Source organism: Geotrypetes seraphini, chromosome 4 (genome assembly GCF_902459505.1).
Source record: "Geotrypetes seraphini chromosome 4, aGeoSer1.1, whole genome shotgun sequence".
Taxonomy (NCBI): domain Eukaryota; kingdom Metazoa; phylum Chordata; class Amphibia; order Gymnophiona; family Dermophiidae; genus Geotrypetes; species Geotrypetes seraphini.
Window position 1 is genome coordinate 132449204 of NC_047087.1, and position 13358 is coordinate 132462561.

The window sequence follows — 13358 nt, forward strand, 5'->3', positions numbered from 1 at the left end:
CAGTGCTTTCAGCGGCCTTCTCCCCCCTCAGTTTTACCCATTTCCCTTAAGCGTCTTTTCTTTTCCACTCCACCTTTCCTCCCTTTCTTCCTCCCTGCCCCTTACCTTTGTGGCGCTTCCCCACCCGACCGACAACAGAACAGGCCCGGTTGGACAAACCTCCCTGCCCTGTAGCCGCGAATCTAAATTACCTTCTTACAGCAGCTGGAGTATTGAAGCTGCTGTAAGAAGGTAATTTAGATTCGCTACTACAGGGCAGGGAGGTTTGTTGGCCGGGCCTGTTGTCGGTCGGTCGGGGGAAGCACCACAAGGCTAAGGGGACCTGACCGACTGTACACACTCCCCCCCCCATGGCTGCATCCAGGGCGGACCGCCCCCCCCTTCGGTACACGACTGCCTTTTCCCTACTTACTCTGCCACAAGCAGCCGACCGGAAGTCTTCCCGATGTCAGCGCTGACGTCAGAGGAAGGGAGGGCTTTGCTTAAGCCCTCCCTCCGATGTCAGCGCTGACATCGGGAAGACTTCCGTTCGGCTGTGTGCTGTGGCAAGGCAGGTAAGGAGAAGGAGAGGAGCCTATGCTTGCGACCCTGGGGGAGCCCGGGCCCCTGAATGCAGGACTGGTAGTACTGCCCTGATGGCGGCCCTGCACCCTTCAAGCCACCAATCTTTCTCTCCCCTATCACCAATGCTCTGTCTCACCCTCCCCCCCTCACCTGTGCCAGTGCTTCTTCCTTCTGCAGCTCTCCAGGGGGAGTGGAGCAGTGGCAACAATGGCAGCTCTCTGGAGACAGCGGCTGCAAGGGCTGAAAACAGGGATCATCCAGTTATTACAGATCTTGTAGTAACACCTGTCAATAACTTTTTAAATAATAGTATATTTGTTTTTGAGTTATTTGGAAAAATGTTGGGGGTCTCATTTTTTCTGGACACCACGTATATATAAAGATATATACCAAAATGCAGACATATTCTCACCAGTACCCTTGTCTTTAAAGAATAAGCTCGTGTAGTGCATTTTCACCTTTTGGTTAATTTAGTTTTTTTAAAAATAATGCAGTCTAACACTCTACTTTGAAGGGTGCATACATGGTTCCAAGGATTTTTGAAGTCATGTACCTACCGAATCCGAATGGTATTCTGAAGAGTGGAGAAACCTGTGTGGTGTTCCTCAGGGTTCACCAGTCTTCCCCCTTCTATTTAATGTATATCTATCTTTGTTGGGTAGCAGATTCTTCAATGCTGATGATATTACAATTGTAATTCCTTGTCCATCTCGGCTTTCTAATATTTATATTATTGCCGAAGTAATAGAACTTATTGAGGATTGGATGTCGGACTTTAGACTGAAATTAAATTCTGAGAAGACCAAATTTTTCTTTGCCTCACCTCGTGAGAATGTATTAGAGGACTCTCTTATTAAGAATACATAATATCCTGTTTGTTCCTCTGTTAGAATTTTGGGAGTTACTCTTGACTAGAATTTGTCCATGAAGAGCCAAGTGGATTTGGTAGTCTGTAAGGGCTTCCATATCCTATAGAAATTACGTTCTATTAGACCTTATTTGACCTGGTGGACCACAACATCCTACTACAAATACTAGATACAATAGGAATCACAGATAAGGTACACACATAGTTTCAAGGATTCCTACAATCCAGAACTTACAGAGTAAAGTTGAACAAAGAAAAATCAGAACCATGGTCCAACCCCTGCGGCATACCCCAATGATCTTCACTATCCCCAACTCTCTTCAATCTCTACATTGCATCCCTCGGCACCTGCCTGGACAAATTAGGCTTAACCTCCTATAACTATGCAGACGACATCACCATTCTTCTTCCTTTTGACCAACCAATGTCCTCCATGACAGACACACTACACAGGACACTTGAAACAGTAACAACATGGATGAAAAATCACAAACTGAAACTGAACCCAGACAAGACAAAATTCATTCTCCTTGAAAATAATAAAACCCCAACCATAACAAATTTAGTAATAAACTAAATCACATACCCCATATAACCCACTCTAAAACTTCTAGGAATGACGATAGACAGATGCTGTACCATGCAACCACAAATCAACAAAACAATACAAAAATCATTCACGGTCAAAAGAAACTTAAGGCAAGTTTAAAAATTCTTTGACAGAACACAATTCCAGCTTTTGGTCCAGTCCCTAGTCCTAGGTCTTCTAGAGACTACTGCAACATACTCTATCTCCCCTGCCCCGTAAACATGATAAAACAACTACAAACAGTTCAAAACACAGCACTAAGACTTATCTATTCATTGAGGAAACATGACCACATCACGGCGGCATACTTCAACTCACACTGGCTCCCAATACAAGCAAAAGTACAATTCAAATTCTACTGCCTACTATGTAAAACCATAAAGGGAGACAGCCCAGCCTACCTAAACAACCGCATAATCCAAACTACCTCAACCAGACATAGGAGAACCCACAAACCGTTCATGCATCCTACAATCAGAGATATCAAACGAAAAAAAACTATACGATGGCCTTCTAGCCACACAAGCAGCAAAACTAGACTACCAACTCTCCAATTTACTGATAATGACCCCAGACTACAAATTGTTCAGAAAAGAAATAAAAACCATGCATTCAAGAAATTCTTGAAGACAAACTAACACCGCAAGACTCGTTCCAATTCTCTGAAGCAACCCGCTTTACTTTTCAATTGCTCTGGAAATGGCCAGATAATTCCTTTTGAAATCTGCCTTGAACCTCAAGGTAATGGCGGAATAGAAATCACTAATGTAATGTATAATGGCATTCAAGCTACTAGTTCAATCGCTAGTGTTAGGCCATTTGGATTATTGTAACATCATTTACTTTACCGGAACAAAAAAGACCATCTGCGAGTTATACAGTATACCGTGGTCAGGCTTATTTTTGGTTTAAAGAAATGACCATCTAACTTTGGATTGGTTGTCGGTTGAGGCACAATTTAGTTTTAAGTTGGCTTGTGTCTATTATAAAGTCTTGTTGGGTCAATCTCCAGCTTATTTGATTAATTCATTTTCCTTTGCTACTCAAAAACATTCACATAAAGCTCATGCTTTTTTTGTTTTTCCATCTGTGAAGGGTTGTAACAAGTTCAAAAGATATGAACGTATGCTTTCATATCAGGCTGCCAGTTGAGACAAATAATTCAAACAACTATCTCATGTCTTTCTCATATCTGGAATTTATAAAACATTTGAAAACTTACTTATTCTCTAGATTTTTGTGCAATTAAATTCCATGATGATTTTTCGGTTGTAGTAGATGTAATCTTTTATAAATCGCATAAATCTGCAATGTTTTGCGGTCTAGAAGTCGTTTTTTATGTTATGATATATTATGAATTTTTGTGTACTCCCTCTTTTGTTTTCCAGTGTTACATCCACATCCAGTTAGGAGACTTGTGGCCACCAATGTCAGCAGCACCAGCTTCTCTGTCTCCTGGTCTTCAGACGCTCTCCTGACATCCCACTTCAGAGTTCTGCTGTTTCAGGGAGACCAAAATCTGTCTGATGTCAGAACAGGAAATTTGAACTTCACTGCCTGGGGACTGAAACCTGGAACCTTATACACCATCAAGGTCCTGACTGAGGGCTGTGGGCAAGAGAGCAAAGAGACTCAGCTGATGCTGAGGACTGGTAATACCATGTGGAAGTGTGTTTAGCTCTTTGAGACTTCTGTGTCTTTCATGCCACTGCTATATTGTTGCTTATCAGTTTTCTAGTTTTGCAAGTTGTATTCAGCCCTATACAGATAGACAAAGATGATCCTTGCTGTTTGGATCTTACAGTCTAGTAATCAAGACACAAAATCTGGACAAATAAGAGGTTTAAATAATTTTGTCAATTTATATTCTGTTTCTATTTTGCCATTCTCCAAAAATGAACACAAGGCAGATTATAAAACCAGATTAAACATACAATATTGCATTACAACATAGCAAACTTAACTAATTACATTACATTACATTAGAGATTTCTATTCCGCCATTGCCTTGCGGTTTAAGGCGGATTACAAAAGAATTACAAAAAAGGTATTACATGAAGAAGATATCTGGTAATTTCTAGAGGAGATACGGAGTAGATGTGGTTGCTTTGGGGAATCAGGAAGGTATTAGGGAGTGGTATTGGGATGTGGGAAGGAGCTAGCAGTATTAAGTCGTTTGCAGGAATTTTTTGAAGTGTAGAGCAGGGGTGCCCAATACGTCGATCGCGATCGACCAGTAGCTTAGGATGGCAACGTGAGTCGATCGCAGAGCCCATCCCGTGCTCCATGATAGACTCGTGTTGCTGTCCTGATCTACCGGGCCGATCAGCCTTCTTCTGTGTTCTCCCTAGGGCCTTTTAGCTGATAGGTCCACCTAGCTGTCATCTGCTGCTGCCGCCGCTGCTGAACATTAAAAAAAAAACCCGGCTTGGAGATTTCAGCCCGTAGCGAACTTAAGCTCCGGGCTCTAACGTGTGCGTGCCGGCTTCTCTTCTCTTCCCTCCGAAACCGGAAGTTATGTCCGGGGGGTGGGGAGAGAAGGGAAGCACATGTTGAGAGCCCTGAAGCAAGCGTTCGCTATGGGCTAAGGCGGGAGACAGGTTAGTGAAGCATTTCCTCTTCTTGCTGCCGGGTCCTGCCTACTTTCTGTTTCCGCGAAGGCAGGACCCGGCAGCATTTCACCCAATAGGTCGATCGCGATGATGGTCGGCCGAAGCAGGGCGAGCTTGGGGCGGCGTCGGCTTTCGCGCCTGTTATTGGTGGCAGTTTGGGTCCTGGTCCCCGATGGCAGTGGCAGTGGCTTGGGGGAGGACAAGGAGAAAGAAAGAAAAAAAGCAGGCAGGGAGACAGAAGGAAAGAAGAGAAACAGAAAAAAAAGAAAGGGAGGCAGAGAGAAAGAAAGGGCAGGGAGAGAGGAAGGAAAAGTTGGGGGAGGGAATGAGGTCTGGAGGAGAGGAAGCATACAGGCTAAAAGAAGGGAAGAAAGGTTGGATGCACAGTCAGAAGAAGAAAGTGCAACCAGAGACTCATGAAATCACCAGACAAGGTAGGAAAAATGATTTTATTTTAAATTTAGTGATCAAAATGTGTCTGAATTTATATCTTCTGTCTATATTTTACACTAAGGTCCCCTTTTACTAAACCGCAATAGAGGTTTTTAGCGCAGGGAGCCTATGAGTGTCGAGAGCAGCGCTGGGCATTCAGGGCAGCTCCCTGAGCTAAAAACTGCTATCGTGGTTTAGTAAAAAGGGAGGGGGGTATATTCGTCTAATTTTGTATGGTTGTTACTGAGGTGATAGTGCATAGAGTCATCTGCTTTGACCTCTTTGAAAAACCCTGGAATAGGAATTATAATTAACATTTTCTATGCGTACAGTGTGCTTTGTGTTTTTAAAAAATTTTATTGTTGGTAGATCATTTTGACTTGGTCATTTTAAAAGTAGCTCACAAGCCCAAAAAGTGTGGGCACCCCTGGAGTAGAGTCTTTATTTCTTTTCTGAATGTTTTGTAGTCTGGGGTCATAATTAGTAGACTGGACATTTGGTTGTCGAGATTTGCTGCTTGTGTGGCTAGGAGGCCATCATATAGTTTTTTCCGTTTGACTTCTTTGATTGGAGGGTACGTGAATAGAGTGTGGGTTTTCCTATGTCTAGTCGATGTAGTTTGGATGAAACGGTTGTTCAGGTAGATTGGGCTGTCGCCATTTATGGTTTTAAATAGTAGACAGTAGAATTTGAATAGTATTCTTGCCAGAATTGGAAGCCAGTGTAAAATAAGGCAAAAGAATTCTGCCTTGTCTAAAAAATATAACAGTAGAGTAATTATGATGTAAATTCATGTCTATATAACATCTTTCTAAAACACAGTAAACAGGAGATTGTACGAGTAGATTCCTAATGCAGTTGGCAAGTCCCTTAACCCTCCATTGGCCCAGGTACAAAATAAGACCTGTATATAACTTTTATTTATTCAATTTTCTATACCGTTCTCCCAGGAGAGCTCAGAATGTTTTACATGAATTTATTCAGGTACTCAAGCATTTTTCCCTGTCTGTCCCGGTGGGCTCACAATCTATCTAGTGTACCTGGGGCAAGGGGGGGGGGATTAAGTGACTTGCCCAGATTCACAAGGTGTAGTGTTGGTCTGAGCCCACAACCCCAGGGTGCTGAGGCTGTAGCTTTAACCACTGCGCCACACTCTCTCCCCCCCCTATGTAAACCACTTTCACTGTAACCACTTTCACTGTAACCACAGAAAGGCAAAATATCAAACCCCGTCCCCTTTCCTTTTTCTTGGTTAGATTGATAAGCTTGGTTGCCATGGTTGGAAACAATGTGGCCCAGATTCTATAAATGGCGCCCCAATTGTAGGCATCCTACTGCTGTCTAACCAGCCAATCAGGATGCACGTTTTTGTTTTTTTTAAAAAAAGCTCCCGAGGCAGGCCACTCACATTGGAGGTACCTCTGGGAGCATAGGGAGGCACGCAAGCCCGCCTATGCTCATCTAAGGCTAGACGTGGGCGTGGTTTCACCCGTAAGTAGCCTTAGGTGGACCTAGGTGGCTGTACACATCTCCCTAGACCAGCGCAAGATGCGTACAATGTAGGCCAGCAAAATGCTGGCCTACATTGTAAGTAGATGCAGCTGCTAAGCTTATCGCAGCAAGGGATCTCCCTGCCACATAAGTTTAGCAGCCATGACTGCGGCTGCCAGTCCCCCCCGAACAAACGCAGCAGGAGGGATGCCAAATCCCTCCTGCCCGGAACCCCCCCCTCAATGATCGCCAGCAGGAGGGTGCCCAATCCCTCCTGCCGGAATCCCCCCTCACCCCCCCAACGAAACTGGCAGGAGGGGGGGCCTAATCCTAAGGCCTTGCCTTAAGCAAGCCCTTAAGCACCTGGGCCAATAAGGCCTTAGGCCCATCCCTGGTGCATCCCACAATGCACCGGGAAGGGAAAGGCCCACCTCATTTTGACGTAGGAAGGCCTGCCAGCTGGCTGGTGGGAAGACCCGTACGTCTGGCCATCATTCATGGTTAGCGGGGGGATCCAGGGAGGGGGGTGGGTGGGGCGTCCGTGTGTGGGGGGTGATAGCATTGTGCTTTCTATGCTGGGGGGAGGGTTTTTTTGGCAGGAGGGATTGGGCCCCCTCCTGCCGGTTTTGTTCAGGGGGGTTAGGGTGGGGGATGTTCTGGCAGGAGGGATTGGACACCTTCCTGCCGGCGATCATCAGGGTGGGGGGGGATGTTCCGGGCAGGAGAGATTGGGCATCTCTTCTGCTGCATTCGTTTGGGGGGGGGGGGGGACTGGCGGCCACAGTTGCAGCTGTTAAACTTATTGCGGCAGGGAGATCCCTTGCCACGATAAGCTTAGCAGCTGCTTCTACAGTAACTCGATTCTCTAACCAGCATCTGTAACATGGATGCCAATTACAGAATCGGGTTTATTTTAGGCAGCCTTAGGCCCAATTCTATATAGGACACTTGTCAGCTTCTGAGACCGGGCGTCCTATACAGAATCCATCCCTAAATGTTCTTATTATCACAACCTCCAGAGACCTCAGACTTCTCCCTTCCAGAAAGATGTTCATACTATGTTTGCTTTGCTAATAGCAGAAAAGGTTCCTTGTTAACATTCTCCAATTCCAATCTGACTTCTTCACAAAATGTAGTCACATCATTGCCTATGTCCTTTATGTCCTTTGGCATAATAACCTTCATCACCCCCATTTGATTCCCTCCAGCTGGCAGGAAAGACCTCCTCTGCTGGTTTTTCTATTCATTTGGAACTGTGTGGGGTCAGTAGGTCTCACAAAATTATTGGGTTTTGCACAATCTTAGCAGCAGAGGAACGCTGTAGTTCTCACAGAAGTGAGTTCTACATAATGGGAGCTATGAACAAATTGTAGATGATTTTTTTCTTATTGGTCTAACTTAGAAACATAGTAAATGATGACAGATAAAGACCCAAGTGGTCCATCCAGTCTGCCCAACCATACATGCTTCATAAATTAATTATTTAGTTTAAATGGTCCTTTTTCTTAGATATTTCTGGGCCAGAAACCCAGAGCCCTGTCCAGTAGTGTGCTTAGGTTCCATCTACTGGAGTCTCCATCAAAGCTCACTCCAGCACATCTTAACTATCCCAGCCATCGAAACCCTCCCCAGTCCATCCTCAACTGAATGTTCATATATGAGACACAGACTATGCATCTGCCCAATACTGGCCTTAGTTCCTTCAATATATACCCATTATTTTCTGATTATAGATCCTCATTGTTCATCCCATGCTTGTTTGAACTCTGTTACCGTTTTCTTCTCCACCATCTCCCTCGGGAACACATTCCACACATCATCCATCCTCTCCGTAAAGAAGAATTTCCTAACATTACTCTTGAATCTATCACTCCTCAAACTCAAATTATGCCCTCCTAGTTTTACCATTTTCCTTTCTCTGGAATAGATTTTGTACTACGTTAATACCGTTCAAGTATTTGAACGTCTGAATCATATCACCCCCTATCCCTCCTTTCCTCTAGGGCAGGGTTTCTTAACCTGCGTTATGCGTACCCTAGGGGGTATGTAGACTGCCTGTTGGCTGTACGTGGGCTTTCTGCCACCTGCCACCCACCGCCACGGCTCACCGCCTGTCCGCTCGCCACCTGCCATTGCAGCTCACTGTCTTCTCCATTTAATTACCCTCGCTACTGCCACAACTCCAGGAAGGGAAGGGCCATATGCATGCAGTGATTGCACACTGCCGGCCCACAAGCCTTCTCCCCGATGTCAATTCTGACGTCGGAGAGAAGGTCCAGGCCAGCCAAGCAGTGATTGGTCAGTAGCTATTTTTATTGCTCCTTTCAGTTTAGACCAGGGGTCCCCAAAGTCCCTCCTTGAGGGCCGAATCCAGTCTGATTTTCAGGATTTCCACAATGAATATGCATGAGATCTATGTGCATGCACTGCTTTCAATGCATATTCATTGGGGAAATCCTGAAAACCCGACTGGATTCGGCCCTTAAGGAGGGCCTTTGGGGACCCCTGGTTTAGACCACTGTTTTTCCACTTCCCTTATGTCATCCCATCCTAACAGCTCTTTCTTCAGGTACATTCCCATTTTACTAAAGTCCATATGTTTGAAATCTAGGACATCTTCAGAAATCGCCAAAAGTTGCTGCATCAAATTTTGCTTTATGTCTTCAGTGGTGTTGAATTGCTTTCCTTTCACCGTGGATTTAAGTTTAGGAAACAAGAAGAAATCAGGAGGGGCCAAGTCAGGAGAGTAAGGTGGCTAGGGAAGAACTGTCATCGTGTTTTTGTGCAAAATTCGCAAATTTTGACACATTCAAAACATCTTCCATGACTCATGACATGTTCCCCATAAGCCACTTTCAACATTTCATAAGATTCTGTAGCAGTATTATCCAGTTTTAAACAGAACTTCATGCTTTAGTGCTGCTCATTGAGGTTGCACATGTTGAAAAATAGCCAATCATGAAAACACACTTTCACAAAATCTGCTGTAGCTTGGAGACAAAAACAGATATCAGTGAACGGAAAAAAGGAGGTTACTCTTGAGGTTTCAAGCTACTCAACACCAGCTAGCACATCTCAAAAGAACTTCCCATTGGCACACAATTCAAACTGTCCTGGAACTTTTTGAACATATATATACATAAATGCACCCCATATTCTTTCTATGAAGAAATTCTTCATAATGACAAATCGATGCTGATCTCAAAAGCCACAGCATTGTGTTGATCTGGAATCAGAGAAGTCCATATTAACTCAATCTGGAATTGAGCCATTAGGCATAGATCACTAGATGGATGAACCACAAGCTGCTAGCTTCATCTCTGAAAAATCACTTCTATCGCATGGACATATATAAAAGGAAGTCCTTGATATTTTACATCTTGTGATATGAGTAGCAAATGGATAACCACATCTACTTGAGTCAGGGCACTACAATGTTCTCAGTTTAATTGATGCTCACTATGAATTCAAATACAGATGCTTTAGTAAGGAAAAGTTTCTATATTTTGTGAAAATTACAGACTATTAGACCATATTTTAATTGATTTATTTTAAAAATTTCTATACCGTTTAAACCTAACAGTTTACATAATTTTACATACACAAAGCTATATACAAAAAATAAAATCAGCCAAACATGAACAAATAATCCTTAGAGAACCAACTATATGCAAGAGAGAAGTTGAGAAGTTTTTAAATTAGGAAGAAGGGGAAAGCTGACAGTCGACCAAGAGAAAGAGTCAATGGTTCGGGAACCAGTATACCCAGAGGATACCGTACAGGAAGATAGAGGGGGAGACTCATCGGTGGATACTGTTCAGGAAGATATAGGGGAAGACTCACCAGATCACAGGCAAGACAGACTGATAGGGACACAAGAGGGAAGAAAATGCAAGAAGGGAACAGGCCACAAACTCAAGTGTATGTACACGAACGCAAGGAGCCTAAGGAATAAGATGGGTGAACTAGAAGCAATGGCACAAAAAGATAACGTTGACATCATCGGAATCATGGAAAAATGGTGGACTGAGGAAAATTTCTGGGACACTGTGATACCGGGATACAAGCTATACTGCAGAGACAGAGTGGCTCAAAAAGGTAGGGGCATTGCCATATACATCAAAGAGGTTAATTGAATCCACTGGAGAGAACATGCCACAACTGACGGATAAGTTAGAGTCTCTATGGGTCAAACATCCGGGAACGAATGGACTGGAAATGAAGATCGGTATTTACTACCGACCCCCAGGGTAGTCTGAAGAAATTGATGGAGAAATGACAGACAAGATTAAACGCAACTGCAAGGGAGGCAACACAGTTATCATGGGTGACTTCAACTATCCGGGGATAGACTGGAACCTAAACACCTCTGGCTGTGCTAGGGAGACCAAGTTCCTGGATGCTTTAGGCGATTGCTTCCTGGAACAACTTGTCAAGGAAAATACTAGAGGAAATGCAATACTGGACTTAATTCTAAATGGACTATGAGGACCGGCACAAGGGGTAGAAGTAGAAGGAACGCTGGGAAACAGCAATCACAACATGATCCGCTTTGACCTGGATACAGGGGTGAAATATCGGACCAGAACAACTGATAAAACTTAGGGGGGGGGGTGCGGGGCTTCATTTAATAATTTATATCGTAACCCATGTATCTTTTGGGGCAATGTTCAAAGACCCCTGGAGGATTGTTCCACCAAATGTATTTATTAATCCTTCTATGTAAAGCTGGCATTCTTTGTATTGCATTCTCAAAGCTGTACCATTCTGATGCATAACAATTACTTGTAATAAACAATCTTTTTGCCACAAATTCTGTGAATCCTCCTTTTATTGGTACTTGTAGTGGGTATCTATCCATTATTCTCAATAACTCATCAAATTTAATCCATCCATAAAAATCATCCATTATTACATCATCATCGGAAATTCATTGAACAGCATTGAGCTTCCGAAAAGGGAATTACGAAGGGATGAGACTCATGGTGGGAAAGAAGATTAAGAAGAGGATAAGTGCTGTTGGTCCCTTTTTAAGGACACAGTCACCGAGGCGCAAGATCTTCATATACCACGTATCAACAAAGGATCCAAGAGGAAAAAGAGCAAAGAACTGGCATGGCTCACTGTAGAGGTGAAGGAAGCGATCAGAGACAAGAAAACTTTGTTTAAGGAATGGAAAAGGTCAAAAACGGACGAAAACTGAAATAAGCATAAACAACATTAACGCATAAGGCGATAAAAGGAGTCAAAAGAGACTACGAGGAAAAAATAGCCAAGGAGGCGAAAAACTTCAAGCCGTTCTTTCGATACATTAAGGGAAAATGACCCGCAAAGGAAGCAGTGGGGCCGTTGGATGACCATGGAATAAAGGGAGTACTAAAGGAATATAAAGAAATCGCTGAAAAACTGAACACATTTTTTGCGGATGTATTTACCAAAGAGGATATACGCAACATATTGGAACCCCTCAGGCTCTATGCTGGAAATGAAGACGGGAAACTGACAGGGCTGACGGTCAGTCTAGAAGAGGTATACAGACAGATTGATAGACTAAAGAGCGATAAATCCCCGGGACCGGATGGCATCCATCTGAGGGTCATCAAGGAACTGAAAGGGACTATAGCTGAATTGCTTCAACTAATAGCCAACCTGTCGATCAAATCGGGGAAGATTCCGAAAGACTGGAAAGTGGCAAATGTTACGCCGATCTTCAAAAAGGGTCCGAGGGGAGATCCGGGAAACTACAGACTGGTGAGTCTGACCTCAGTACCGGGAAAGATGGTAGAGGCACTGATAAAGGACGCATCATTGATCACCTTGACGGACACGGTCTGATGAGGACCAGCCAGCATAGCTTCATCAAAGGCAGATCTTGTCTGACGAACTTACTGCACTTCTTCGAGGGGGTAAACAGGAGGATAGACAAGAGCGATCCAGTCGACATTGTTTATCTGGATTTTCAGAAGGCTTTCGACAAGGTTCCACATGAATGACTACTTCGGAAGATTGCGAGTCATGGAATTGAGGGTGAAATACTCATATGGATCAAAAACTGGCTGGAGCATAGGAAACAGAGAGTGGGGATAAATGGACAATACTCGGACTGGAAGAGCATCACCAGTGGGGTGCCACAGGGCTCGGTTCTTGGACCCGTGCTCTTCAACATCTTTATAAACAATCTGGAAATTGGTACGACGAGCGAGGTGATTAAATTTGCGGACGATACTAAGCTATTCAAAGTTGTGAATACGCAGGAGGATTGTGAAGATCTGCAATGTGACATAAACATGCTTAAGAAATGGGCTGCGACATGGCAAATGAGGTTCAACGTAGATAAGTGTAAGGTGATGCATGTCAGTAACAAAAATCTCATGCACGAATACAGGATGTCCGGGGCTGTACTTGGAGAAACCTCCCAGGAAAGAGACTTTGGAGTTCTGATCGACATGTCGATGAAGCCGTCAATGCAATGTGTGGTGGTGGCAAAAAGGCAAACAGAATGCTAGGAATGATTAAAAAGGGGATCACAAACAGATCAGAGAGGGTTATCATGTCACTGTACCGGGCCATGGTGCGCCCTCACCTGGCCACTGGTCACCGCACACGAAGAAGGACACGGTACTACTCGAAAGGGTCCAGAGAAGAACAACTAAAATGGTTAAGGGGCTGGAGGAGTTGCCGTACAGTGAGAGATTGAAGAAACTGGGCCTCTTCTCCCTGAGAGGGGACTTGATCGAAACGTTCAAAATACTGAAGGGAATAGACTTAGTAGATAAAGACAGACTGTTTACCCTTTCCAAGG

The 13358-nt window shown here is 44.0% G+C and overlaps 1 protein-coding gene across 3 annotated transcripts in view; it reads left to right on the plus strand.

Moving 5' to 3' along the window:
* The window catches only part of UMODL1 (uromodulin like 1), a 171345-nt gene that overhangs the window by 108951 nt on the left and 49036 nt on the right, over positions 1–13358 (plus strand). For all 3 annotated transcript variants that reach the window (XM_033940476.1, XM_033940477.1, XM_033940478.1), the window contains one exon: positions 3410–3673. In XM_033940476.1, the coding sequence (XP_033796367.1) occupies positions 3410–3673 (264 nt within the window). The remainder of the gene's footprint in view (positions 1–3409; positions 3674–13358) is intronic.